This window comes from Pygocentrus nattereri, chromosome 29 (genome assembly GCF_015220715.1).
Source record: "Pygocentrus nattereri isolate fPygNat1 chromosome 29, fPygNat1.pri, whole genome shotgun sequence".
Classification (NCBI taxonomy): Eukaryota; Metazoa; Chordata; class Actinopteri; order Characiformes; family Serrasalmidae; genus Pygocentrus; species Pygocentrus nattereri.
Genome location: NC_051239.1, coordinates 12,383,786 through 12,411,013, shown reverse-complemented (window position 1 = coordinate 12,411,013; position 27,228 = coordinate 12,383,786). Strand labels below are relative to the sequence as shown.

Here is a 27,228-nt window from a genome sequence, read left to right as displayed (position 1 = left end):
AAAGATGGCTAGACAAGACACACTGTAAATGATCTCTATAAAGAAGACATTCATGTCATTTACTGAACTTGTCCAACAGTATAAGTTGCAAGAAAAAGGAGATTTCTGGAAATATTTACAAATTAGACATATGCATAATTAAAAAGCTTCAGTCAGAGAGACTAGCCAACCCAATTGTTGACTATCTAGATAACCCTACTAATCAGAAGGCATCTATATTGTATAAAAACTCAATTTATTTAAATTAATTAGTAGCATATGTAATCATTTAAGAATAAATTGGCGGAGAGATCTTAAGTGTGAAATTAATGAGGATACCTGGAGTGAAATCATAGCACAAGATGGCAAATATGTCAGAGAAGCTAGAGGGAAATTTATCCAATATAAAATTCTGCGCCGGTATTATTGGACACCTTGTAGGCTCTTCAAAAGATGACTAACAAATTGTAGTTCATGTTGGAAGTGTAAAAAAGAAATGGGAAACTTTTTGCATCTTATATGTGAATGGCCCCATGGTTGAACCATTTTGGCACAGTGTGCTGAAATTTTTGGAGACATGGGCAGGAGTAGCCCTCCTTGTTTATGTCTTTTGGGAGATAAAACAGAAACCCCAACTCTAACAAAAAGGGCATATTCAGTTCTGATGGTGGGGATAACCTCAGCCGCCACAGTCATATTAAGACACTGGAAAACACCCACATGTCCAACACTCCTAGAGAGTGGAAAATCCTAATGAGTGAGACCACATCATATGAGGTTATGTTAGCTAGAATAAGGGGCAAAGGGCCTGTGGAACTGGGAATTTGGGATTATTTATTGGATCATCTCACTTCTGACTAGCAGCATGATTATGAGACTAGAACTAAGAGATGTCTGTATGCCTTATTATTTCACTTTATTATTACTGACTCTTTGGTATTTGTACAATGTTCCTCTGTTTTCTATATGATGTACCATACGAGTTTTGTTTATTGTGTTTAAATAAAAATTTGAATTCCAAAAAAAAAAAAAAAAAGAAAACCCTATTAATTCTGGCCATAGAGAAATGGGGCTTAGATCCGGAGTTCCTAATATGGGCATAACGAGGACTACAGAATGACGCATGACTACAGTGGTCTATTTAAGGGACTTGTTTTGTAATTGAGTGTAAGATATGTACAGTGGGTTGCACAAGTATTCATACCCCTTGAACTTTTCCATATTTTGTCACATTACAACCACAAACATAAATATATTTCACTGGAATTTAATGTGAAAGACCAACACAAAGTGGTATACAATTGTGAAGTGGAAAGAAAATTATACATGAATCAAAACATTTTTTACAAATAAAAAACTAATAAGTGCGACGTGCAAAAGTATTCAGCCCCCTTTTCCCTGAGTGCAACCAATTGCATTCAGAAGTTGCCTGATGACTGCTAATGACTCAAAAGGGTCCACCTGTGTGTAATCTAATCTCAGTACAAATACAGCTGCTCCGTGACGGCCTCAGATGTTGGTTAAGAGAATATTGGGGAGCAAACAGCATCATGAAGTCCAATGAACACACCAGACAGGTTAGGAATATGGTTTTGGAGAAGTTTAAAGCAGGCTTAGGTTATAAAAAGATTTCCCAAGCTTTGAACATCTCACGGAGCACTGTTCAATCCATCATCCGGAAATGGAAAGAGTATGGCACCACAGTAAACCTGCCAAGACAAGGCCGTCCACCTAAACTTACAGGCCGAACAAGGAGATCACTGATCAGAGAGGCAGCCAAGAGGCCCATGGTGACTCTGGATGAAATGCAGAGAGCCACAGCTCAGGTGGGGGAAACTGTCCACAGGACAACAATTAGTCGTGCACTACACAAATGTGGTCTTTATGGAAGAGTGGCAAGGAGAAAGCCATTGTTAAAAGAAAACCATAAGAAGTCCCGTTTGCAGTTTGCCAGAAGCCATGTTGAGGACACAGCAAACATGTGGAAGAAGGTGCTTTGGTCAGACGAGACCAAAATAGAACTTTTTGGCCACAATGCAAAACGCTATGCGTGGCGGAGAAATAACACTGCACATCACTCTGAAAACACCATCCCCACTGTCAAATATGGTGGTGGCAGCATCATGCTCTGGGGGTGCTTCTCTTCAGCAGGGACCGGGAAGTTGGTCAAAGTTGATGGGAAGATGGATGGAGCCAAATACAGGGCAATCTTGGAAGAAAACCTGTTGGAGTCAGCAAAAGATTTGAGACTGGGGCGGAGGTTCACCTTCCAGCAGGACAACGACCCTAAACATAAAGCCAGAGCTACAATGGAGTGGTTTAAAAAAAAGAATATTCATGTGTTAGAATGGCCCAGTCAGAGTCCAGACCTAAACCCAATTGAGAATTTGTGGCAAGATCTCAAAACTGCTGTTCACAAACGCTCTCCATCCAATCTGACTGAGCTTGAGCTGTTTTGCAAGGAGGAATGGGCAAGAATTTCAGTCACTAGATGTGCAAAGCTGGTGGAGACATACCCTAAAAGACTTGCAGCTGTAATTGCAGCAAAAGGTGGCTCCACAAAGTATTGACTCAGGGGGGCTGAATACTTTTGCACGTCGCACTTATTAGTTTTTTATTTGTAAAAAATGTTTTGATTCATGTATAATTTTCTTTCCACTTCACAATTGTATACCACTTTGTGTTGGTCTTTCACATTAAATTCCAGTGAAATATATTTATGTTTGTGGTTGTAATGTGACAAAATATGGAAAAGTTCAAGGGGTATGAATACTTTTGCAACCCACTGTATATATATATATATATATATATATATATATATATATATATAAACACTCAATTACAGAGGTTTTGTATGGGACATCAAAATTGATATATGGTGTTCCTCAAATACATTATTCAAAGCTTATGCATGTGTTATGCAGTCCTTATATAGGCAGCCTTCAAATAAAGTATTACCACTTTGTACCTGGATGATGTACAAAATGAATATGAACATTACTATTTATTATAACAATGACAGAGGCGATGACAAATTTGAAGCTGCAGGCCAGTGTTGTCCTCACCTCAGCTCATTCTGGTGGATCTCCATGATCTTGCGCTCCAGTTTGAGGCTCTGCTTGGGGAACAGCTTGAAGTCGCTGATGTAGTCAGCTGGATGCTCATCTGCATCATAGTCTCCGAGCTCAGCTGGAACAAAGTGCATAAACCATTTAGATTGACCACAGAACCTTTTCAGTCCAGCCTACCATTTATGCACAAGGTGAACACATCATGTCTATCTGATGTTCTCTACTGTGGATAATTAACGCAAACGCATGTATCTAAAGATAGTGGGATTGTGACCTTCGGAACTCTGTTCCAGCATGCTTTGTGCCATGAGAGGAGGAGGAGGATATTAGCGCTAAGTCAGACTTGACTCACAAGCCCTGTAATGGCTTGTTAAATGTCACACTGATGTTCTCGTTACAGTACAGTTTTCAATGGGAAAGATGGATCTTTGTGATAAAGAGTACTGCATAATTGTCCATCCAAAAATACCAGCATTGCTAAAGATGAATGAAAAGGACCCAGGACTCCTCTGAAGAACTTTTTAAAGGCTTCTTTTAAAATAATGCTGCAGCAATGCTGTCCATGTTAACGCAATGTTGCAGCATTGCTATGCAAGTTCTTCATTGCTAATCATTGTGTCTGACTGTATCCTTTAATGCAATGTTGTAGCAATGCTAAACACGCAAATCATGCTGGCCATTTCTTACTGAAATCTTGTTTAATGCAGTGTTTGCAATGTTAATTATGTCATTCATTGCTAGACATACTAGCATTTTAACTCTTTTAAAGTAGCGTTAGCTAAAGGACTCTTTTAACACACTTCATTCATTTCTGAAGCAATGTTGTAGCACGTTGGTCACCTTAATGCAACATCATAGCGTTGCTAAGCATGTTATTCATTGCTAACCAGGCTAGCATTCAGCCTGAAGGACTCCACTAATGCAGTGTTGTAGCACTGCTAAACATGTCATTCATGTCACCAGTAAAACCAGCATGTTGTGCAGGTATGCTGGTCAGCAGCAATGGAAGCTGTTATGCTGATCACCAACAAAATTGTAGCATGCTGGTCTTTGAGCATCAGACCAGCATTCATATAATGGGCCAGAACAAACACAAGGATGTTGTCCACAAGTGGGCCAGGCAGATTTCACTAACTGGGTAGCTATGCTAGCATTTTTGACTGATGGACTTCTTTTATCCACTGCTAAGCATATCATTCACTGCTATCTCTGCTTGCTTTGTAGATGAAGGACTCCTTAAAAGCAATGTTGTAGTATTGCTGCAGCCTTGCTAACCCCTGTCAGCCATGTTAGCTAGGGTGACCATACATCCTCTTTTTCCTGGACATGTCCTCTTTTTGGGACCTAAAAATTGGGTCCGGCTGGGATTTCAAAACGGCCCAAAATGTCCAGGGTTCTGCTTTTACTTTCTCGCCGGTTTATTGTGTTTGTTTTTGCCTTGCGTTGACCTTTCTCTTTAGCTCAGACCTTCTCACAGGCCACCATTGGTCAGTCATGTATACGCCCCTCATGCAAACATTGGTAAAACTGCATCTCAGTCATTACCCTCAGAATTACAGCATCAGCCAAGAGACAGAGCTGCTCATCAACAGTAGCACAAAGAAAAAATTCCCATGTTTTCCTCTCAGTCGGGATCTGTGGGACTGCATGACCTGCAAAGCTGGCATGTATATGTCAGTGTCAAATAGATCTAGAAGCACACTTGAGCACATCAGGAGGACTGAAAAGTGTCTAGTGAAATAGTGGATTTTTTTGACAACTTGCATCTTTATTTTATTTTAATCTCCAAGATTATGCCAAGAATAGAAACAGTGTTATGTAATAAGTTTTAAAAGCTAAACTATTTTTTATGTGTTTGCTTTTATTTTATTGTGGAGGCCCAAAAGTTGAACGGAAAGGCATAAAACTATCTGGCCATAATGCTATAAAGGCATTTGTTATTTGTCTTGTTGAGGACAAGATGTTTAAGTATTAAAGTTCAATACCATATTTGCATGGTTGGGGACGCATTTGTCAACTATAACCCACCATATCCCACCCCTCCAGCCTCAACCTTCCACCCTTTGTGAGGGTCCGTTTGCCCCATGCAAAACCAAAATATGGTCATGTTTTAAAGTAATGTGTGGCATTACCTTGAACTATACAGGCTCCAAGGTAAGCAGCGTCTGCAAACGGACACAGGAGTCTGCCATGGTACAGATCTCTCTTCAGCTGGAGGTACAACAGGTATCTGACAAAAAGAGAGACAGAGTGACGGATGAAAGAAAGATGTTGGAGATATTAAAAATGAAAAGGACAAATTTCTCTTAACTCTACTGCATGAGACAGGGGCAGCTAGGAAACAGCAGTAGGTGCCATAGCGACCAAGTCTACCGTAAAGAGCCGTTGCCATGAGAACCTTACCCCAGGAAACAGTTACCATGGAGATGTGTCCTTGGTCCAGTGGGGAAAAAGACATAAGCACTGTTGACTCTGATTTCACATGCTGTACTGCTAATTTAACAGTGTGCTGTAGCGTATGCTCAGACGACCCCATTTACAATAGGGATAAACATTACATCCAACACAAGGTAAACATTCACTTTGTTGCTGTTACCAACAAATAGCTGACCAACAAATGGGTTCCAAGCAAAGGATCTCTGAACATGTGAAACGTGGCATTAAAGGTGAATTCCTGCATAATTGAATAATTAAGATATAAACGAAAGTTATTCGGAGTGGTTTGCTGTGAAATGTGGTATTTGAGAGAAAATTGACAGAACTGGTCACAATGTTACCGATGGAAGCCAAACATCTAAAGCATATTTACTGGCTTTAAACTCACTAACAGATCAAATTTTGGCAGAAGAAATGTTTCTTAATAATAAATGAATGGCAGAGCAGTACATGCAGGGCAATGTCTGGCAAAAGAGTGCCCAAAAAAACTATTATTTCAGATTTACTATTTCAAACATTATATGTAACTCACAAATAGGTCACTGATAGTTAAGGATAGTGGATTAATTTGCATTGTAGACAATCCCTGGTTCCTTCCCCTAAAGAAATCTGAGTTAAATCTGAAGTAAATTTCTCTACAATTAACTGTTTTACATCAAACTACTGTGAGTGACTTTGGTTATATCTGCATGCTTGAATTATGCATCAGTTTTGAAAAATAAAAATGTAAAACTTTAGAATTTGTGATGATACATAGATTTAAGTAGAGCTCGACTAATGTGCACATTTTGTCACTAATACCAATTTAAAGGAGATAAAAGTTCCAATAACTGGTAATATCAGCCAGTAAAATTGTATATGGCAAAAATAAAACATATTGTGATGGTTATACTTACACACTGACTAATATAAATATCAATTAGTTTTTCACCTGCTAACTTTGTTAAAGCTACGCCATTTCATTTTGCGGGATTTGGAGACCTCTCTAGTGGAAATTTGTAATTGCATGCAATGTGTGTAAGAACAATCTGATGGTTGTTAAGTGATACTTTTTTAATCCCACAACAGGGACATTTCACCTGCACATTTAACCCAAGTGAAACACCACATACACACTAGTGAATACACATACACTAGGGGGCAGTGAGCACACTTGCCCGGAGCGGTAGGCAGCCCTATCCACAGCGCCCGGGGAGCAGTTGGGGGTTAGGCGTCTTGTTCAAGGACACCTCAGTCATGTGCTGTCGGCACTGGGGATCAAACCAGCAACCTTCCGGTCACAGGGCCAGTTCCCTAACCTCCAGCCCACGACTGCCCCCTCAAAGCGAGTAAGCAAGTTGAAAAGTTTTAAAAGAAAACTCCTTCAAAACTTGGTGAAGAACGTGTTCTCTTACCTACTATTATCGTCATATCTTCATCAGTATAATGTTCATTATTTATATGGCAATTAGTCGTCAGATGACATGTCATGACTGTGACAGGCCTACTTTAGGCTATGCATATCTGCTGCAGCACACTTTCCATCTTCAAGTGCTGTTTTTTATTCTACACTATTCCTGTACAATTCCAGTAGTTTCTCATATGAAATATTGAGGAGAAAGAAAGAAGCAGAGAGTTGTTTTCCGTGTCTCTGGGGTTTTTGAAAGGAAACAGTGTGGCCTCAGCCGAACTAATGCTGCTCTACAGCATGTCCAGTACTTAAACCCATCCAGACAGCCCGCACGCAGACACAAAAACATACATTCACTGCTCTCTGACCGACACCACTAGACCCTCAGCCTTTCTGGAACCAGAGAGAGAAAGAGAGAGAGAAAGGGAGAGAGAGAAGTAAGAGGGAGGGTTATGTATCTTCACAGCTCAGATGGTGAACACACATGACAGGGCCGGCTGACAAAGCTGTGTTAATGACACACTACACACTAACAACGTATGTGTGGTGGAGGGTTATTACTAACAGTAAATCAAAGCTTGTTTATCTACTTTGGCCTCCGATATTAGCTGCAAAGAGAAAGAGACACTTAGAAGTAAATGAAAGCTCTCGTTTTACCCTTTTTTCAGCTGTTGACCAATGTTCTAGAAGCAAATATATGAAACTAAAATAATAAAAAAGTACCTTCTGGCCAACATATGCATCTTACTCTAGCCAAGCTCTTCAGTAAACAGCACTCAATTCAAAGCTAGTGGAATCATTTACACTGAAAAATGTGTTGCTTGATTCAAACATATACATAAAATACATTAAGACAGTTCTGGACAAAAGCAAGTATGAACAACAGTTATTTGTGTCCCTCATGAAAGAAGAATGTACTTAAATGTACTTTTCAACAGTGTATTTAATATGAAAAGTACTTTTAATTATTAAGTATTAATAATTTTAAGTATTACATTATAATAATTTTAAGTAAATACTTTAAGTATTTTAATGTTAACATTAGAGGTGGGCGAGGAATTTTTCAGGAATTTTCATGATACTTGATATGTTGCAGTATTTATTTTATCAGACATCTGAACAGAGAAAAAAACAGTAATGATGCATTTAAAAAAATAAAATGTAAAAAATAAAAATAAAAATAAAAAATGTCTTATTGCCCAGCCCTAGTTTACATTTTTACAACCTTCCTTAAGAAGCAAATACATGGAGATCAGTTGACACCAGGCTTATACCTTCAATATTGTTATATTCCTATGTTTGGTTACCGATGAGTATTGAGCAGCCTGTTATTGATTGCCTGGCATGTCCTTGTGCAAGAAGCTCCCAATGAGGAGCCAATCTCACATGATTTTTGATCATGTAGTGTGGCACAACATGCCCCCTTTTTCGAGAAACTCACTCTGGAGCTTCTGTGCCATCTTAAAAAGAGGATTTAAAAAAAAATAATCTCCAGAATTCAATGGCTGAGATGTAAACAAAGGCAATCAGAGCGGTTTAATGTGAAATGGTTCACTGGAGAGAAGCTTATGACTTGGATTTCTTTACAGTGGCGACGATAGGAACCAGGGGTCACAATGCCTACAATGCAAATACAGCCTTGTTTTCTAATTATAAGTAATTTTGATGATTTAAGTAAAGTAAATAAACAAAATAAACAAATCTGAATAAAAAAAGTTCTCTTTAGGGACCATTTAACTCCCGCATGCACTTCCATAAATATGTTTTTTAAAAAAAAGATGTTTGGGGCCAAACATTTATCTCAGAACTCATAAAACAGTGTCTCAGGCTTCAGGCAGTGTGTCATAATCATTTCATGCAGGAACTTTATGTAAGGGAGCTTTTAGAGGCATTAAAATCTGGTTCCTCTCATCACCACTGTGAACAATCCTGAGTCTGTATGTTTCGCTAGAATGGAGCATTTCATGTCAGACTGCTCTGATTGACTTCGTCATCTTGATAACTTAATTATGCAGAACTTTTGAAAAATAAAATCAGTTTTAATATGTTCTCTTACCTTGTCAATTCTTCCCTGATCTTAATCGGCTCCTGGGGGTAGAACTTGACCCGAAAGCACATGGTGTAGGGCTGCTGACCTGAAAGTGAGAGAGAGAGAGAGAGAGAGAGAGAGAGAGAGAGAGAGAGAGAGAGAGAGAGAGAGAGAGAGAGGGAACGTTGCATATAAGCCAATAAAAGTGAGACAGATTATGCTGAGAGAAATAAGTGGGGGCATGACCGGGCAAAAAGTGAGACTAAAATGATTATATTAATCCAAGCCTGTTATAAACAGATGATGAAAACCCTTTGGGTGTAAAAACGATTTGAAAGAGAGGGTGAAAAAGAGACGAGTGAATGAAAACACTGATTTCATCACTGTTGCCTCAACAGCCTTTCACTGCACATTTGTAAACATACATATCTCTTCCATAGATACAAACACAAACGCAACACACACGCCATCCTTCCTACATCACACACACATACACATGACCTTCCATGTCCATTTGTCTTTTAATCCTGAGAAAAACTCTCAGCGTCACTCACACATAAATTAAGCTACAGCTCCGCTCTCTTTCCCCTTCCCATCCATCTCTCCATCTGTCCCCCACCCTTATGATCTCTCTCTTCCTCTCAACATCCCACACTGCTTCCACTTCACACTCTAAAAGGCTTTTACATTTAGTGAGAGATGGAAAAATGTGATTATGTGAACTGTAAAAGAATAATTATGATATGCCTATGATGTGCTCATAAGCCATGTGCAGTAAAAGGTCAGATTTGAGAAGCAAATCTACGTTCCATTCCACAGTGTCATATTCTATTATAATGTTAAAATGCTATGTTCTATTTCTCAGCAGGCCCAGTGGGGAGTATTGTATGCTAAATTTTAGACGGCCCTGGTCAAAGGACACAATTTGTTGAGTTTCTAAGTCAAAATAAGTTAATGTCCTCTATGACAGTGACTCCCAAACTTTTTACCCCTGTAGACATCTGACCACCTACCTCTCTTGCTTCTTATACATACACAGGCACATATTGCCATCATGGATATGTAAGACATTTTTAAAATCTCCTTTAAGTGATCAAATATACTATATTGCCAAAAGTGTTCACTCGTCTGGCTTCACACACATATGAAACTAAATGACAGCCCATTCTTAGTCCATAGAGTTTAATATGTTGTTGGCCCACCCTTTGCAGTTATAACAGCTTCAAGTCTTCTGGGAAGGCTTTCCACAAGGTTTAGGAGTGTGTTTATTGGAATTTTTGACCATTTTTCCAGAAGCGCATTTGTAAGGCCAGACACTGATGTTGGACAAGAAGGCCTGGCTCACAGTCTCCGCTCTAATTCATCCCTAAGGTGTTCTATTGGATTGAGGTCAGGACTCCATGCAGGCCAGTCAAGTTCTTCCACACCAAACTGGCTCATCCATGTCTTTATGGACCTTGCTTTGTGCACTGGTGCGCAGTCATGTTGGTACAGGAAGGGGCCGTCCCCAAACTGTTCCCACAAAGTTCGGAGAATGAAACTGTCCAAAATCTCTTGGTGCTGAAGCATTAAGAGTTCCTTTCACTGGAACTAAGGGGCCGAGCCCACCTCCTGAAAAACAACCCCACATCATAATCGCCCCTCCACCAAACTTTACACTTGACACAATGCAGTCAGACAAGTTACCGTTCTCCTGGCCACCACCAAACCCAGACTCGTCCATTGGGTTGCCAGATAGAAAAGCGTGATTGGTCACTCCAGAGAACACGTGTCCACTGCTCTAGAGTCCAGTGGTGGTGCTTTACACGACTGCATTCAACACTTTGTAATGCGGTTGGTGATGTAAGGCTTGGATGCAGCTGCTCGGCCATGGAAGCCCATTCCATGAAGCTCTCTATGCTGTTCTTGGGCTAATCTAAAGGCCACATGAAGTTTGGAGGTCTGTAGTGATTGACTCTGCAGAAGGTTGGCGACCTCTGCGCACTATGCACTTCAGCATTCACTGATCCTACTCATTTTACATGGCCGACCACTTTGTGGCTGAGTTTCTGTCGTTCCCAATTACTTCCACTTTGTTATAATACCACTGACAGCTGACTGTAGAATATTTAGTAGCAAGGAAATTTCACGACTGGACTTGTTGTGAATTTGTGAATTTCCCCGCTGTGGGACTAATAAAGGATTATCTTATCTTATCTTATCTTATCTTGTTGCACAGGTGGCATCCTCTCACTGTACTGCACTGGAGGTCACTGAACTCCTGAGAGTGACCCATTCTTTCACTAATGTTTGTAGAAGCAGTGTATGTTTATCACTGCTGTCAGAACAAAACCTCTCCATTTTTGTCGATTTTCAGTTTTTGACACAATTTGAAAACACCATTGACTTTGAAAAGGTTCCATTGACTTACATTAAAAGTAAAGTATGTTTTACAATTTTGGACAAACAGCGTTATAATACAATGACAATTCACATCAGATATACTGTATAATACTTAACAAGTGCACAGAAAGCTATTTGAAGGCACATATGCATGTGTGAAGTCATCTGTTCATCTTATCATCTGTTTGGTGAGTTGACAACAACCCTAAATTACCACTACAGCCTCTGCAACCTTTAATGTGTACATAGACAAACACAGACATTCACATGTGTACAGTTTGAGCACTTACCCTTAATGAGTAAAACATCAGTGTTTTGCTCTTCTAAGTATTTATGTTCAGCAAAATTTCTTGAAGGGATATTTCAACTTTATCACACTTGTTTTTTTTTAGCAGCCCTACAGCTTAAAACTGCCCTAGGAACACACAACTAAAATGCTAACGGCTAAGCACTAATTACAACAGCTACAAGCTAATACCTAACTACAACCTGCAAACTAAACTGTAAACTAACTCACAAACGCATCGAACAAGGATCATACTTGCTGTAACAGGTAGTAAACGATACTCACTTCATTCACACAAACATCAGCAGACGATAAACAAGCAAACAAATGAATTTAAGTTAAGTAAGCTAGTTTTACGTGACATGGAGAATGAACCGGAGAAATATCTTACGCTCTCTTACTCATGCATACACACTAGAGTCGCTATCCAGAAGTATGGCTTTAGATTAAACTTAGTATTCAGAGGGCTGCTTTTTCAGTGAAGTTGTCTCATTCACCAGTTGGTGAGTGAAGTGTGGAGCTGTTTGCATTGACTGTATCTGGGGAGTATCTGTCTAATTGCACTGCCAGCTAATGTTTTGGGATGAAGATTAAGTGTCAACGTCATGTAAGGTTTTTTTTTTTTTTTATGTAGGAAAACTCCTGGGGGTACACCTACCACAGTTTGGGAGCCACTCTATTACACTATGTACTAAACTTTATTGGCATGTACTACACTCTATTACAGTATGGACTGCATTCCATTGATATGTACTACATTATGTTACGCTATGTAGTACAAACTATTGTCATGTACTACACTCAATTACAATGTGTACTACATTCTATTACACTGTGTACTATACTCTATTACACTGTACTGCATTCTATTACATTGTGTACTACACTCTATTACACCATGCACTACATTCTAATACACTGTGTATTACATTCTATTACACTATGTACTACATTCAGTTGCTTTATACTACACTCTATTACACTGTGTATTACATTCTATTAAACTGTGTAATACATTGTATTGCACTGTGTACTACACTCTATTTCACTGTTTTCCATTCTATTACATTGTACTACATTCTCTTACACTGTGTAGTACATTCTATTACACTATAATCTACATTCTGTTGCTCTGTACTACACTGTGTACTACATCCTATTAGACTGTATTACACTGTGTTACAGTGTGTAGTACATACTATTACAGTAGGTACTGCATTCTATTAGACTGTGCACTAGATTCTACTGCTGGGCATTACATTCTGTTACACCAAGTAAAACACTCCATTACCCTGCGTATGATATACTGTTACACTGGTAGTACATTTCATTCGTATTGTATTACAATGTGTGCTACATTTTACTACACTGTGTACTACACCATGTACACCATCTACTATATTTTATTACACTGTTCCATTGCTCTATTGCTGTTTTGTTCTATTGTGTTGCATATCATACGTTCTACTGCACTGCACATTATATTCTATTGCACTGTGTGCTACACTTGATTTTGCTGCATATTACATTTTATTCAACTGTGTACATCCTATTGCAATGCATAAGAGCACTTGGTACTCTTCACCATATTCTGCGTACTACAATTTATTACACTGTAAAATAAATTATTGTACCCAAACTTACATTTCATCTGTTTGACCACAGGTTTGCTGGGGTCCAGCCAGTGCTGTATAAAGGAGAAAAGAAAAAAAAGAGAACATAGACAGAATGAAATACTGAGGATGTGTCATCTGGTAACTACATAAACTTGAATGCGTGCTTTTTTTTACTGAGCTGCCAGATAAAATACTACTGCCCCGTTCCCTCTGATGCATAAGCACATTAATATTACAACATAAACGGCCATAAATTATTCAGAATACCGATGAGAGATTTTCTGCTCGACTGAGGAAATGCTGTCGTACAAACAGTGAAGTACAAACGTAGGGATGGTTGTCATGGTAACCTTGCGTAGAACTTTGAAAATGGGCATGGGAATCTGATGTGAGGTTTGGAGCAAAGAGCGCTGAGGTTTAAGAGCATTCTAAGACATCTGAACACTTGCACTCTGCATTCCATTAGAAGCTTTCCTAATGGAATTTACAGGGCCATTAAAACTCACAGGTGAAGTCGTCCCAATGGTGTTTACTGTGCACCAAACTAATTGCAGCAGACAAGGAGTTATTTTATTTATCAGGATGTCTGCATAACTAGAGCAAGTATGTTAATGTGCTGCTTACAGATACTGTACATAGGCTCACTAATTTATCAGAAGCACCTACTTTATATTTCCACTCACTGGCCACCTTCCTTATACAGTAGGTCCACTATATAAACCGATGACCCAAAGCATTATGACCCCTTGCCTAATATGGTGTTGGTCCTTTGCATACCACCAAAACAGCTCTCACCCACCGATGCATGAACTCCTCAGATGACCTGTTGTATCTGGCACCAAGACCAGATCCTTTGAGTCCTGTGAGTTGCAAATTGGAGCCGCCAAGGATTGGACTTCTTGCTCCAGCACTTCCCACACATGCTCAATCGGATTGAGAGACCAGGGTGATACCCTGAATTCTTTGACAAGTTCCTTAAATCATTCCTTAACAATATGCGCAATTTGACAAGGTGCCTTATCCTGCTAAAAGAGGCCACTGGAATCAGGGAATACCAATGCCATGTAGTGGTGTACTTGGACTGCAGCAATTTTTAGGTACGCAGAAATTTCAAATTAACATCCACATGAAGCCTAGAGCATCAAACTCCTTCCAGTGACTTGTCCATTTCCCCATAGTGCATCCTGGTGCCTTCATTTCCCCATGCAAACAGCTCCAACTGTTTATGTGGTGTAAAAGGAAACAGGACACATTGGACCTGAGGACCCTCTTCCATTGCTCCAAGTTCTGATGCTTCTGTGCCCATTATATTCAGTGGTGGGCAAGGGTTACCATACTCTGACCAGTCTGCTGCTACAAAGCCCCATATAGAGCAGGGCGAGATGCACTGTGTTGTAACACATTCCTCTCATAAACATCATTAAAAATTTCAGTGACTTGAACTCATCTGTTGATTTGGACCAGACAGCCTTTGTTGACCTGATGCACGGATAAGCCTTGAAGTGCCCAACACCCTGTTGCCGGTTCATCGTTTGTCCCTCCTGGGACAACTGTCAGTACTCACCACTTCAGACCCGAAGCACCACTCAAGCCTTGACATTTTGAAGATGCTCTGACCTGGTCATTTTGCCATAATACTTTAGCCCTTGTTAAAGTCACTCAGGTCTTCATGCGTGCCCATTTCTCCCGCATCCAACACTGTCGACTACAATGGCATACAGTCTAATATATATCAGACCTTGACAGGTGCTGTTGTTATGAGATAATCAACTTCACTTCATCTGTGAGTTATCATAATGTTTTGGCTCATCAGTGTAAGTGCACAATTACAAGCTGTAGCCCATCCATTATCATGCATAATCTTTCTGCTACCCTCTACCTCATTCATCACTGATCAGTTTCTGACTACAGGTCTGTTGTTTTATTGGTGATGGGCCACTCTCTACAAAGCAGTGACATGGTAGTGGTCCAAAACCCAAACCCAAACTCCAGGCAAGAGTGGCTTACTCTAACTGTACACCATAAACATGGTGGTTACAGGGTGAGAAATTCTAAAGTCGATATATTATGAATGTACAGATACACATGTCTGAACATACCCTCTGCTTCTCTGGGTCCACATATCTGATGCCAAAGTAGTCCTTCTCCAGCAGACTGTAGTGGTTGCACACATGATCCAGTAGAAACTGCCCTTTTGTGTCTCTCTGTGGGGAACAAGAACCAAATCCAGAATTATTATTGATATAGACAGCTCAGGCAGTGTAACAAGCTTACTGGTGATGGTACTGCTCCACTGTGACAGCCTAAATTGTCCTGACTGGACAAATTTAAGTTGGGTGTTTCAAGACCATAAACCTTTTGTTTCCAACCAAAACTATAACAAAATAAGAATATAAAACAAAATAACTGTATGCCTACAATACCTGCAAAGTGTATATACAATAAAGAATTAAAGTACTAATTTCCATAAATCATTAGCATAATACTCACTGGTATTTATGGGGCTTCCCCACTGACAAGTCTTAAATGAACTGTGTATTTCCAGTTATGGCATTATGTTTTTATGTCCTGAGAACAGTCATAACTAATCTCTACATGGCCATTTTTCAAACCCTATCCTGCAAAATTAAACAAACAGTTTTTGTTACCTCACCTGATATAATAATGTAAATGAGCTCTGTTCTGATTGGCTGCATTGTACTGTTCATCATTCAAGAAGCAGAAACACTCCTTATAACTTCAGCATGAATGGGCAAAGTTATTGTCAGTGTAGTTTCCATATGGACTAATTTCCTACCCTGAATTCATACTGACCAAGACGGGCAGTTTGAATCCTATTTGATGAAACAACTGCGTCACGTCCTTGGTACTGAGAAGACCCCTATATCATGCCCACATGGTATGATGGAGAAACTGAAAAGGAGAGTCAAAGACCAGCTTGCTAAGTACATGTCTCAGAGTTGGGGTGAATGTGACAGGTATTTGCCACATGTTAATCTTGCTTATAAATCCAGCGTTCATTCCAGCACAGGGTTTCATTCCAGCACAGTGTTTACACCTTTCTTTCTAGCTCATGGGAGACAGTCACATCTGTTGGTATCTTACTGAATTGTGGCCCAACAGTAACATCTCCCACGCCTGGTATTCCAGCAGCATATTCAAATGACCTCACTGCACGCTTGTCACAGGCCCTTGGAGCAGCAGGTCAAAAGTCTGCTGCAGCAGAAACTCCAGTAAGATAAAAAAGTTTTATTTCACACTCACAAAACAGGGGACCTGATACTGCTCGATAATCCCGCAGAGAATAAACAAGTTGGCACCCAGATGGAAAGGGGCTTTTGTCTTTCTAAAAAACAAAGATGGATAGCAGTCCAGGTGCAACATACACTACATTGCCAAAACTATTCACTCACCCATCCAAACCATTGAATTCAGGTGTTCCAATCACTTCCATTGCCTCATGTGTATAAAATCAAGCACCTAGGCCTGCAGACTGCTTCTACAAACATTAGTGAAAGAATGAGACGCTCTCAGGAGCTCAGTGAATTCCAGCATGGTATCATGATAGGATGCCATCTGTACAAGAAGTCCAGTTGTGAAATTTCCTCACTGCTAAATATTCCACAGTCAACTGTCAGTGGTATTACAACAAAGTGGAAGCGATTGGGAATGACAGCAATTCACCCACGAAGTGGTAGGCCACATAAAATGACAGCACAGGGTCAGTTGATGCTGAGGCGCATAGTGTGCAGAGGTCGCCAACTTTCTGTAGAGTCAATCACTACAGACCTCCAAACTTCATGTGGCCTTCAGATTAGCTCAAGAACAATGTAGAGAGCTTCATGGAATGGGTTTCCATGGCCAAGCAGCTGCCTCCAAGCCTTACATCATCAACCGCATTGCAAAGCGTCCAATGCAGTGTTGTAAAGTTCTCTGGAGTGACGAATCGTGCTTCTCCGTCTGGCAATCCGATGGATGAGTCTGGGTTTGGTGGTTGCCAGGAAATACTTGTCTGACTGCACTGTGCCAAGTGTAAAGTTTGGTGGCGGGGGGATTATGGTGTGGGGTCATTTTTCAGGAGCTGGGCTCGCCCCTTAGTTTCAGTGAAAGGAACTCTTAATGCTTCAGCAGACCAAGAGATTTTGGACAATTTCCTGCTCCCAGCTTTGTGGGAACAGTTTGACTGCGCACCAGTGACAGCGCACCAGTGCACAAAGTACGGTCCATAAAGACGAGAATGATCCACCACCCAAATAGTACCTGCTCAGTCCTGACCACTGAAGAACAAGGTAAGAGGGGGCTAACAAAGTATGCAGAGAAACAGATGGACTACAGTCTGTAATTGTAGAACTACAAAGAGCACCTATGTAGTAAGTGGACCTGATAAAATGGACAGTGAGGGTAAAAACAAGGAGGTGGTCATAATGTTATGCCTGATCGCTGTGTATGTATGCTTTACATGTGCATGTATCTACACTGACCTCCGCTTAGCTGATGTTAGATGTCTGTTCTAAGCTATTCAGCTGCTTGTGTTCAAGGTGTTGTGTTCATGGTGTTGAAATGAGGACATTTTAATTTAAAATAGGGGGCACTGTAAGATCTAACATATTTAAACTTTTAAGGCCACTTTTATTTATTTATTTTTGTTCATTTATTCATTTAATTTTGTAATGTGCAATAAGGAGGGTATCTGTTATTACAGAATGTGTTTAGTAACCACTGTTCCCAGATGTTTTGATTTGCTATGTAGGGATTTTTCAGAGGGACCAGTGAGAATATAGAGTGTGTGTAGGAGTATCACCCCAGTTGTACTCCAAAGAAGCCATTTGGTTTGGTATAAAAGAAGTTAAGCTAATTCAGTGTAACCCACCTCTCTTTTTATTAGCACCTTCGAAGACGACAGAGAAGCTCGGCACAATGATCGGCAAAAAATTTGGGTTGTACTAGCATTCAGCAGTGGTTGGCTTGAAAGGGTGCACATGTTGTATGCTAACTACTATGTAACTAAAGAGTTTACATATATTAATATATATGCAGACAATTATTTTTTGTGTGTAAGTGAAAACTGAACAATAATTTTTACTTGTCCCCTGGTTATTCTGCAATAAGCACAATAAGATGATGCAACTCCCTTCATACAACAGTCAGTTCCGACCCTGACTGGTTGAGAAGCATTGTAACTGTTTTTATTTATTTATTTAATATTTTACATTCACCTTGTTAAGCCAGACTTTGAAGAAGACTGTGACGCACGTTAAATCTTGAATCTGAAATTCTACCCCAACCGAAATGTTAAGAAGAGCCCTTTCGTCACTTCAACAAAAATCAAACTACCTTGGGAGCCACAACATTTTATGTCCATTTTACTGTCTTGGCTGTAAATGCACCTTAAGTGTGTTCCAATGTACTAATATAGGCTAAGAACATAATGTATACTTACTTTGCTCTGCTATAAGCTTTAGGTCAGCTATAGCTGCTTTTCTCACATCTCCAGCAGGAAACCTTTCCAAAAACTAGAACAGCTTCTTGTAAGCTTCTTGAAGTCAGCTTAGTTTTCAAATGTTCCTGTTCCACCTTACAAGGTGCCTGACATGCTGGAATGTTACTGCTGCACTATTTAAGGTGGAACGGGACTATTTGAACTGAGCCAACGAAGAAGCTGACTTCAGCTTTGTGACTTTTTAGTGTTTGACACTAAAAGATTAAAAATATCAGGAAACCAGCTGGAATGATTATTAATGCAAATAAGCTCATTTGTCTCCAAATTATCGCTTCATTTAAAATCTTTCTCTTTGGCATTTCGTTATCTACTAGCAAGGCGAGATTGTCTGCATTGCTATGGACCAGCAGTCCGGGTGCTAAACCTCATGGTTAACAGGTGAATTAGCAGTTCTACATGAACTCCAGCATTTAAGACCATTTTTTGGTAAAACTGTTAGAACAATCAGCAGAGCTGATTTTTACTGCAAAGGGTTTTATTCGCTGCAAATCTAGTTCTAGCAAATCTTTGGAGCTGCAACAATGGAGTAAGTATATAATAATAAATGGAATGTCCACTTTTTTACAAGTTTTGGATAACAGGGCTATATACAAAATGTGGGTAATAATAATAATAATTTAATCAAATTGTTCAAGAAAAATAATTCTTTTAACATTAAGTTGCTTGGAAACTAACCAACTAGCATGGTAATCATGGTGTTACTGGAAGAATAATCAATGGTAGTGAGGTGGTAAAAGCCCAAAATCACCATTCTGAAGGTGGAGGCAGATATTTTATGTGGTTTTGAGGTCACTTAAATGTGATTTTCACAAATTTAAGTTAAAATACAGATCCCGTCTTTTCTTAGAACAATGAAAAAAAATCAAGTTGAATGACTTTACTGCTTTTAAAAATGTAACAAGACATACACTGAACTCTATTCATGGAAAGTGCTGTAGTTTCAGAACAAAAACATGTTGTCCTTTCATTCCAGCTTCAGTCCTGCTGACGCAAGATGCCGTTCCTCCCTCAGCGCTCGGCCTGGAACAGCTCTCACAGCCGCAGGCCGTTTAACCTTGCTGTTGCTGTATTGATGCTAACCTGCTAACCCGCGACCCTGAACTGCCAAATGGATCCAAGAACCGAGCTAACAGCGTCATTCACATAACTCACCGCCATCCATTGAGCTCGTCGCAGGGAAGCACTGTCCTTGTATTACACGTCACAGAAGCTCATGATATAATCTTCCAGAGTCAGAGTCATTCTCGTGCCAGGAGCATTGCCACATTCGAATTTAAAAGCCTGACAATGCTAAGCAGAGCTATGAGGCATAAAACAGATTTATAACAACAGGAGTGCTCACGTATGCTCTTAGTAGCGTGAGGAACGGCGTGCCCTTGCTGTCGTTGGGGAAAAAATGTACAACCGTGCAGAAAATTAGGAGCAGAGAGACAAAGAAAATGGGTGGCTCATAGAATTTGAGCTTTCTCAGCATGTTTGTCATTGAATCACTGATTCATTTATCTCTCTGTCTTTCTCTCTCACTCACTCTCTCTCTCTCTTGCCCCATCCAGTGCTGCCTCCTCCCGTCTCATCATCTTTGCCCCAAACATGCCGGGTCTAGGACCAAGACGTCGGTGCCCTAGTTAGATCTTCTTCTGTTAATTAATACACGCATGCCATATCAATTATGAGTGCGACTCGGCAGAACTGACGGAGCAAAGGCGCGAGCTCTCTGTTAATTAGGTGTGTGTGTGGAAGTGGTACGCCAGGCAAGCAGCAGCAAGTGGAACCTGTTAATGTCCTACTCATTTCCGGGTTCCTCAAAGAGAGAGTGTGAAAAATTCAAATTGGCACCAGAAAATTTCACAAAAAAAAAACTGAAAAACATTCTCCCAAATGTTGGAATTCTTAGTCAGTCTTCCTTGGAGAAGGCAGCACAGCATCTCTTGCTGCAAAATATGTGGTAATATGTCACTGCCTGAGGGACAGTAACACACTCAGCACCCCCACCTCACTGCCCCCTCCAAACCCTCACTGTATACAAGTTAAATATACCGTCTGCTAGCCTTTATTATTATTTAATGTGTGTTGTCTTATTTTATTTATTTACTTTATTTATTTATTTTGCCTATTTTTACAACATTTTACAACATTTATTATACTGTCTTTTTAACTTATTTACTTTATTTGAATATTGTTGCTGTTATTTCAATATAACTATTATCATTATTAATATTATTCTATATTTGTTTTTTTAGTTCTACAAAATATGTTCTGGCTTGGAGTTTAATTTTATAGGCTTTGGCAACATTGTACTCAAAAAAGTCATACCAATAAAGCTACTCTACATTTGAAATTTGAGAAAGAGAGAGACAGAGAGAGAGAGAGAGAGAGAGAGAGAGAGAGAGCTTTGAGGAGAGCTGAGGGTGATACTGATTTCGCTGACATTGAGATGGGTGGGGTATAACAGAGCTGCAATTAGAATGGGATAAAGAAGACAGAAGAACTGAGAGAGACTTTAAAGATGAATAGAATTTAAATGCAAAAGCAGCAGGAACAGATTAGCATCTCGTTTAAAGAAAATGAAGTTAGGTTTTCAAAAATAATGTAAAACAGAAAGCAAAAACAATTTGTGTCTTAAACAGGGAAGTGTAGTAGCCTCTGTTAGTGCATGTTAGTTATGCAAAAAATCATAAACCGCTAAACTAAACATCGTTCGACCAATGCTTTTCACTTCTCTCTACTGCATGCATTACGAGTGTTTAAAAACTGTTTTATTCACTTTTTTGCATAGAATTTACCTGATTATTAAAATCAAATACTTAAAAAAATGTGTACAGGCACTTCCTTTGGGGTATGTTGCCTTAAGGCAACATGGTGCAACAATGGAAAGAAATGATCAGTGTTCACTGGAGTGGCTGCATAAGTGATGCTTCACTTCTGACGGGCTAAATCCATCCCACTGTCACATAATGTTGATTTATTCGATATTGAATACAAAGAAAAACTTCACACTGATCACATCCAAATGTTTTTGGATGGATGAAAATAATGAAATTTTGCTGTTTTGACAACAACAAGTTTCATCCAGAAGATGCACCATGCCAAATAAAATGACCACTAAGAGACAGTATGACCAAGTACATGCTATTTTATTAGCTTACTCAAACCGTTCCCTTCATTATTAATCCTGTCGCTGTCATTAAGCATGCATGATGTGATTGTAACATGAGGAAAATGAGTTTGTTACCCTGAGGCAACAGAGGGTTAAAACTTGCCTTCAATAGGTGGCTTAATTGTTCGAAGTTGAGGTGCGTTTTAGAATTGCACCCCTGAGGGTACACTAGGCAGTTGGTTTCACTAGACAGGCCTACTAAAAATGAACCACACAGTTAAAAAATAGTGGTATTCAAGACCACTTTTCGAAGTGAAGTGGGACTTGGGTTTTTTTTTTTACCTGCCCTCATCCACTGACTCATCACTCAGATGTGCGTAATGTACACGTTGCACAAGTGGCCACTCGCCTGCATTTTGTACCTTCAACCAAAACCAAGCCACCTTGGGAGCCACAATATTGTATGTCCTTTTTACTGTTTTGGCTGTAAATTTGTCTCAGTAAGTGCTAATTTGCTAGTATAGGCTAAAAATATAACATAAACAAAATGCAGACTTATTTTGCTCTGCTTTAAGCTTTAGCTCAGCTATTAGCCACTTTCCTTGCATCTCTAGCAGAATATTTTCCAGAAAAGTGGAATAGTTTCTTGTAAAATTTCTCTTAACTGCGTTTATTGGAGACTGAAGTCAGCTTCTTGTTTGAACTTTCCAGTTCCTGCTGCACAATTTAAGGTGGAATGGAAAAATCTGAACAAGAAGCTGGCAAAACAGAAACTGACTTCAGATTTGTGACTTTTTAGTACTTGACAGTTTCTCCCTGCAGATTAAATGTATCAGTAAACAAGCTAGTATGCTTATAAAAAGAAATAAATCCAAAATATCGATGTTCGTCTTAAATCTTTTGCTTTGTCTTTCTGTTAGCTACTAGCTAGGTAAGACTGTTGTCTGTGTTGCTATGATGACCAGCAGTCTGCATGCCAATCCCCAGGGTTAAAGGGTGAATTACCAGTTATAAGCTACAATAAATTCAGTGTTTAAGACCATTTATTGATAAAACTGTGTTAGAATGATCAGCAGAGCTTTATTATACTGCAAAATCTAATTCTGCTGTGGAGCCACAACAGGACAGTAAAAGAGCTACCAACCCCTGGTATAGTATAATAATATAGCGTCCAAACAGGAATTATAATAGGAAACCCATTTGATCCAGAGCCTTGTACAGCTTCGTTATTGCCTTGCTCATGACTCACTTGACCTCTCTGCTCAGTTGACCATGTGTGAAAGACATCAACGCCCACAACCCCTTTGTCCTATGGAAATGGTCTAATCCGTCCTTGCTCCAAATACATCAAGAGCACTAGCCAATGTTAAACACCTGGGGGTGCGATGGCAATGGAGCCTGCGCAGGGTGGAGTAAAAGGATGGATCGTGGTAACGGATATAAGCAGGGTGACCAATATAGAGTACAGTCTTTACGTTTCCATTATGCTTCACTGCAAACCTCTCTCTCATAGCATCACAAGCCACAGCGCAGGATTAGCGCAGACAATGCAATGAATATCTTATCAATGTTTAGTAGAGAAATTAAAGAGAGGTCACTTGTTTACTTAAGCAAACCAACGACAACTTAGTCCGTGTTGTTCCAGTGCTGCATCTTAATTAGTGCCATAATGGAGGAATCTCATCCACTCCACATTTCGAGAGCTCTTGTCCAAATAATCTAGAGCTAAAAGACTTGAGGTGAATCCTTGGGGACGGGATTCATGAATGCAGATCTACTATACACAAAACATCCTTTCTGTTGAACTAGGGCCTGAAATTGATGTGGCCGATACCAATTTTTAGGGCTAAAAATCCTGCTAACCGATAATATCGGGCAATATAATTTTATTTTTCAAGTCTATACTCAAACTGTGTTAGTTAAACAGTGCTTTACCAACTGATATGATTGACAGTTCTCAACCAGAAGGGGTTGGTTTATGAATGAACTTTAAGTTTAAGGCTTGATAAAGTATTTGCTATGAAATCCCAGGTGTGAGCTATGTTAGGCCATTGCTATGGCATCATAGGCAATTCTTAAAGTGTTTCTAGGCTGTTGCTATGGTATCCCAGATGGTTACTAAGGTATTGTTTGGCTATTGCTATGACATCATAGGCAGTCCTTAAGGTGTTGCTAGGCTGTTGCTATGGTATCCCAGGTGGTTGCTAAGGTGTTGCTAGGCTGTCGCTATAGAATCACAGGTGGTTGTTAAGGTGTTGCTAAGCTGTTCCTATATTATCCCAGGTGCTTGCTAAGGCATTTGAAGGCCATTGCTAAGACACCTTAGGAAGGTCTAAAGGTGCAGCTAGACAGTTACTATGGAATGAAAGGCAGTTGCAAAGTTGTTGCTAGGCTGTGACTATGTTATCCTAGGTGGTTGTTAATAATTAAATGAACAGTTAGTGGGCTTTATCAAGCCAACTTAATTATCACACTGTTTAAAGTCAAATAACAGCAGAGACAACCAATATATTTCGGTTCTGTCATACTCTGAACAGAGGTAGCCATGAGCGTACTTCAGCATCAACCCTCATAAGCCTCTAATAGACTGAAGAGGTTTATAATTCTAAGTGGCCCGAAGTGAAACAAAAGTACTGCGGTAAGACGATGCTTTTCTCCAAGTCTCAGCTTACATACGGTTTGGCCTTTTGTTCTCCAGCTGTCCCTTTCTTAATGCATAATTAAAGCTGGAAGAGGAAAGAGCCCTTAAATAGGATCTCTCTCCTTCCCATTCGGCCTCTTGGACGTTTTAAAAAAAGAACAGACAGCGCAGCAGATTTTTCATTATCATAGAAAAAAACGAACAAAGTCATACAGTCGTGAAGTCGTGTTACAACATACCTTGCCTTCTGCGCTGAGATTGGCCAGTGCCTCATACTCATAAGCAGAGAATGTGGGGACTACTGTCCACTCCAGGCATAAGAAGCAAAACTAGCCAATCCTAGTACAGGACACAAGACACTACAAGTCAATCCTAGCGCATTAGGAGTGGTTTGTTGGAAAATGGGTGGGGAATAAACGTGTCTTTCCAGAAAGCCTTCAATTTGGTACAAATCCAGCCGTATTTCATCGCTGTCCAAAAACATAATAGCGCAATATGAACAGAAGGAGGCCTTTCTTTCTTAATTAAGGTCTCAAAAAGAACAGCATATGGACATGAAAAGCCCATCACATATGCTTACAGGCACAGTGACACAGCTTGACGTCTGAGGCTGGGATCAGAGCGAAGGCCACAATGCTGATAAATTTTTCAAGTACCTTCTTTTTTAAACTTAAACAGCATTTGATCAAAGGGAAAACACTGTTTTAAAGGAGCTGTATAATCCTGTGGCCCCCAGCACTGACATTTGGCCCCTGTGTTTTAAAGGACCCGAATCATGGAAAACTGAATTTTTCTCTCTTTTTTTTTTTAAATAAAAGTTTGATGTAGAGAGAATTATCATTCGATGGGGTGGTGGTGTGTTAGTGTATGTTGTGGTGGTACGAGTGGATCAGACACAGCAGTGCTGCTGGAGTTTTTAAACGCTGTGTCCACTCACTGTCCACTCTATTAGACACTCCTACCTTTACAGTCCACCTTGTAGATGTAAAGTCAGAGACGACAGCTCATCTGCTGGTACACAGTTTGTGTTGGTCATCCTCTAGTCCTTCATCAGTGGTCACAGGACGCTGCCCACAGGACACTGTTGGCTGGATATTTTGGGTTGGTGGTCTATTCTCAGTCCAGCAGTGACACTGAGGTGTTTAAAAATTCCAGCAGCACTGCTGTGGAACAACACACACCAACACACCACCACCACCACTACAGTACAGTTACTACAGTGCTGAGAATGATCCACCATCCAAATTGTACCTGCTCTGTGAGGGTCCATGGGGTCCTGACCACTGAAGAACAGAGTAAAAGGGGGCTAACAAAGTATCAGAGAAACAGATGGACTACAGTCTGTAACTGTAGAACTACAAAGTGCAGCTATACAGTAAGTGGAGCTGATAAAATGGACAATGAATGTTGAAACACGGAGGTGGTCATGATGTTATGCCTGATGAGTGTATATCTGTCTGTTTAACCCATTAGCCTTGCCTATTAAATGGGCCTGGACACTAAAAGCCAGTCTGATCACAGCAGCCCAGAACATATGCTTACAGGCCCCGTGATGCAGTTTTAAGTCTGAGGCTAGGATCGGACGGAAGGTCATAACACTCACGTCTGCTGAATTTTTCAAAGTCCGCTCTTTTTTAAAACTTGAGCATTTGTGTTTAGGAAAAAGCCTTCTGCTTGTGGCCATTTGCTGACATGAATAATGGAATATGGGTCCAGGACAGAACAGAAAAGACCAGATTTTTCTATTTATATATATATATATATATATATATATATATATATTATATATAAATATATATTATACATTTATAATTTATTTGTTTGTTTTATCAAGAGAAAGAGGTCAGGTTTTCAGCCTAATTTCATGTTATGCGTTTATTTTTTATAAGCTAAAACGTGCCGTTTTCGGAATCTCAGGATAAGAGTGAATGTATGAAGATCCGAAGACGAGAGATGATGAAATGCTTAAACAGACAAGAAGAGCACTTAAACAGGAGGTGAGGTAATGATGGCTTAGTAGAACCTCTGCAGAGGCCATATCTTACATGTTTGTTCAGTTTTATCAACCCCCCCCATGACGTTTTTGTGGGTCTACCTACCAAAAAGTCATAATTCACTTCTTCCTTCATCCCTTTAAATTAAACAAGTTATTTTTTTAACTGTTTAAAGGGAAATTCCACATTTTTTTCAAAATTTCTGCCCAACTCAATAAATGATGTGTAAACAAAGTAATTCTGAGTGGTTTGGTGCTGAAATGTCTCACTGTAGAGAAACGTACCTGCTTGGTGCTTTATAGTGGTGGCAATAGGAACCAGGGGTCACAATGCCAAAAAGGCAAATACTTCTCCACTGAATTAATAAAAAAAGGATGCTTTGGCCAAAACCTTATCTCAGAACTATCATAAAGCAATGTCTGAGGCACCAGGCAGCGTATTCACACATAATTTTTATGCATCAAATTGTCCAGTCAATGAGGTTGATTTAATATACCGCTAAAAGCTTGAAATCAAATTATGTGATTCCCGCAAACAGTCATATGATCTGTCATCCACAGTATTTACAATCGTCTCATTTGCAACATAAGCATCGAACAAGCAAAGGCTAGCTGATAAGGGCTGTGGCTGGGGCTCAGTCATGTTTGTAAGGTGGAATAGGCATCAGTCCGTTTAGAGATCTATGAGTCTGGCAGAAATAAACACCTCCATTCTAGACTCTGTTACTCTGTGTCAGTTATACAATTATTCTGACGGCTGGGGAGAAAAACTTCAGAGTGACACCTTTCAAATAAGATCATTACTTCA

The 27,228-nt window shown here is 39.8% G+C and overlaps 1 protein-coding gene across 2 annotated transcripts in view; it reads right to left on the bottom strand.

Moving 5' to 3' along the window:
- frmd3 (FERM domain containing 3) overlaps positions 1-27,228 on the bottom strand; it is a 72,311-nt gene that overhangs the window by 29,430 nt on the left and 15,653 nt on the right. For both annotated transcript variants that reach the window (XM_017696285.2, XM_017696284.2), the window contains exons 2-6: positions 15,289-15,393; positions 13,218-13,260; positions 8,933-9,011; positions 5,183-5,280; positions 3,045-3,168 (exon numbers count right to left, since the gene is read on the bottom strand). In XM_017696285.2, coding sequence (XP_017551774.1) covers positions 3,045-3,168; positions 5,183-5,280; positions 8,933-9,011; positions 13,218-13,260; positions 15,289-15,393 — 449 coding nt within the window. The remainder of the gene's footprint in view (positions 1-3,044; positions 3,169-5,182; positions 5,281-8,932; positions 9,012-13,217; positions 13,261-15,288; positions 15,394-27,228) is intronic.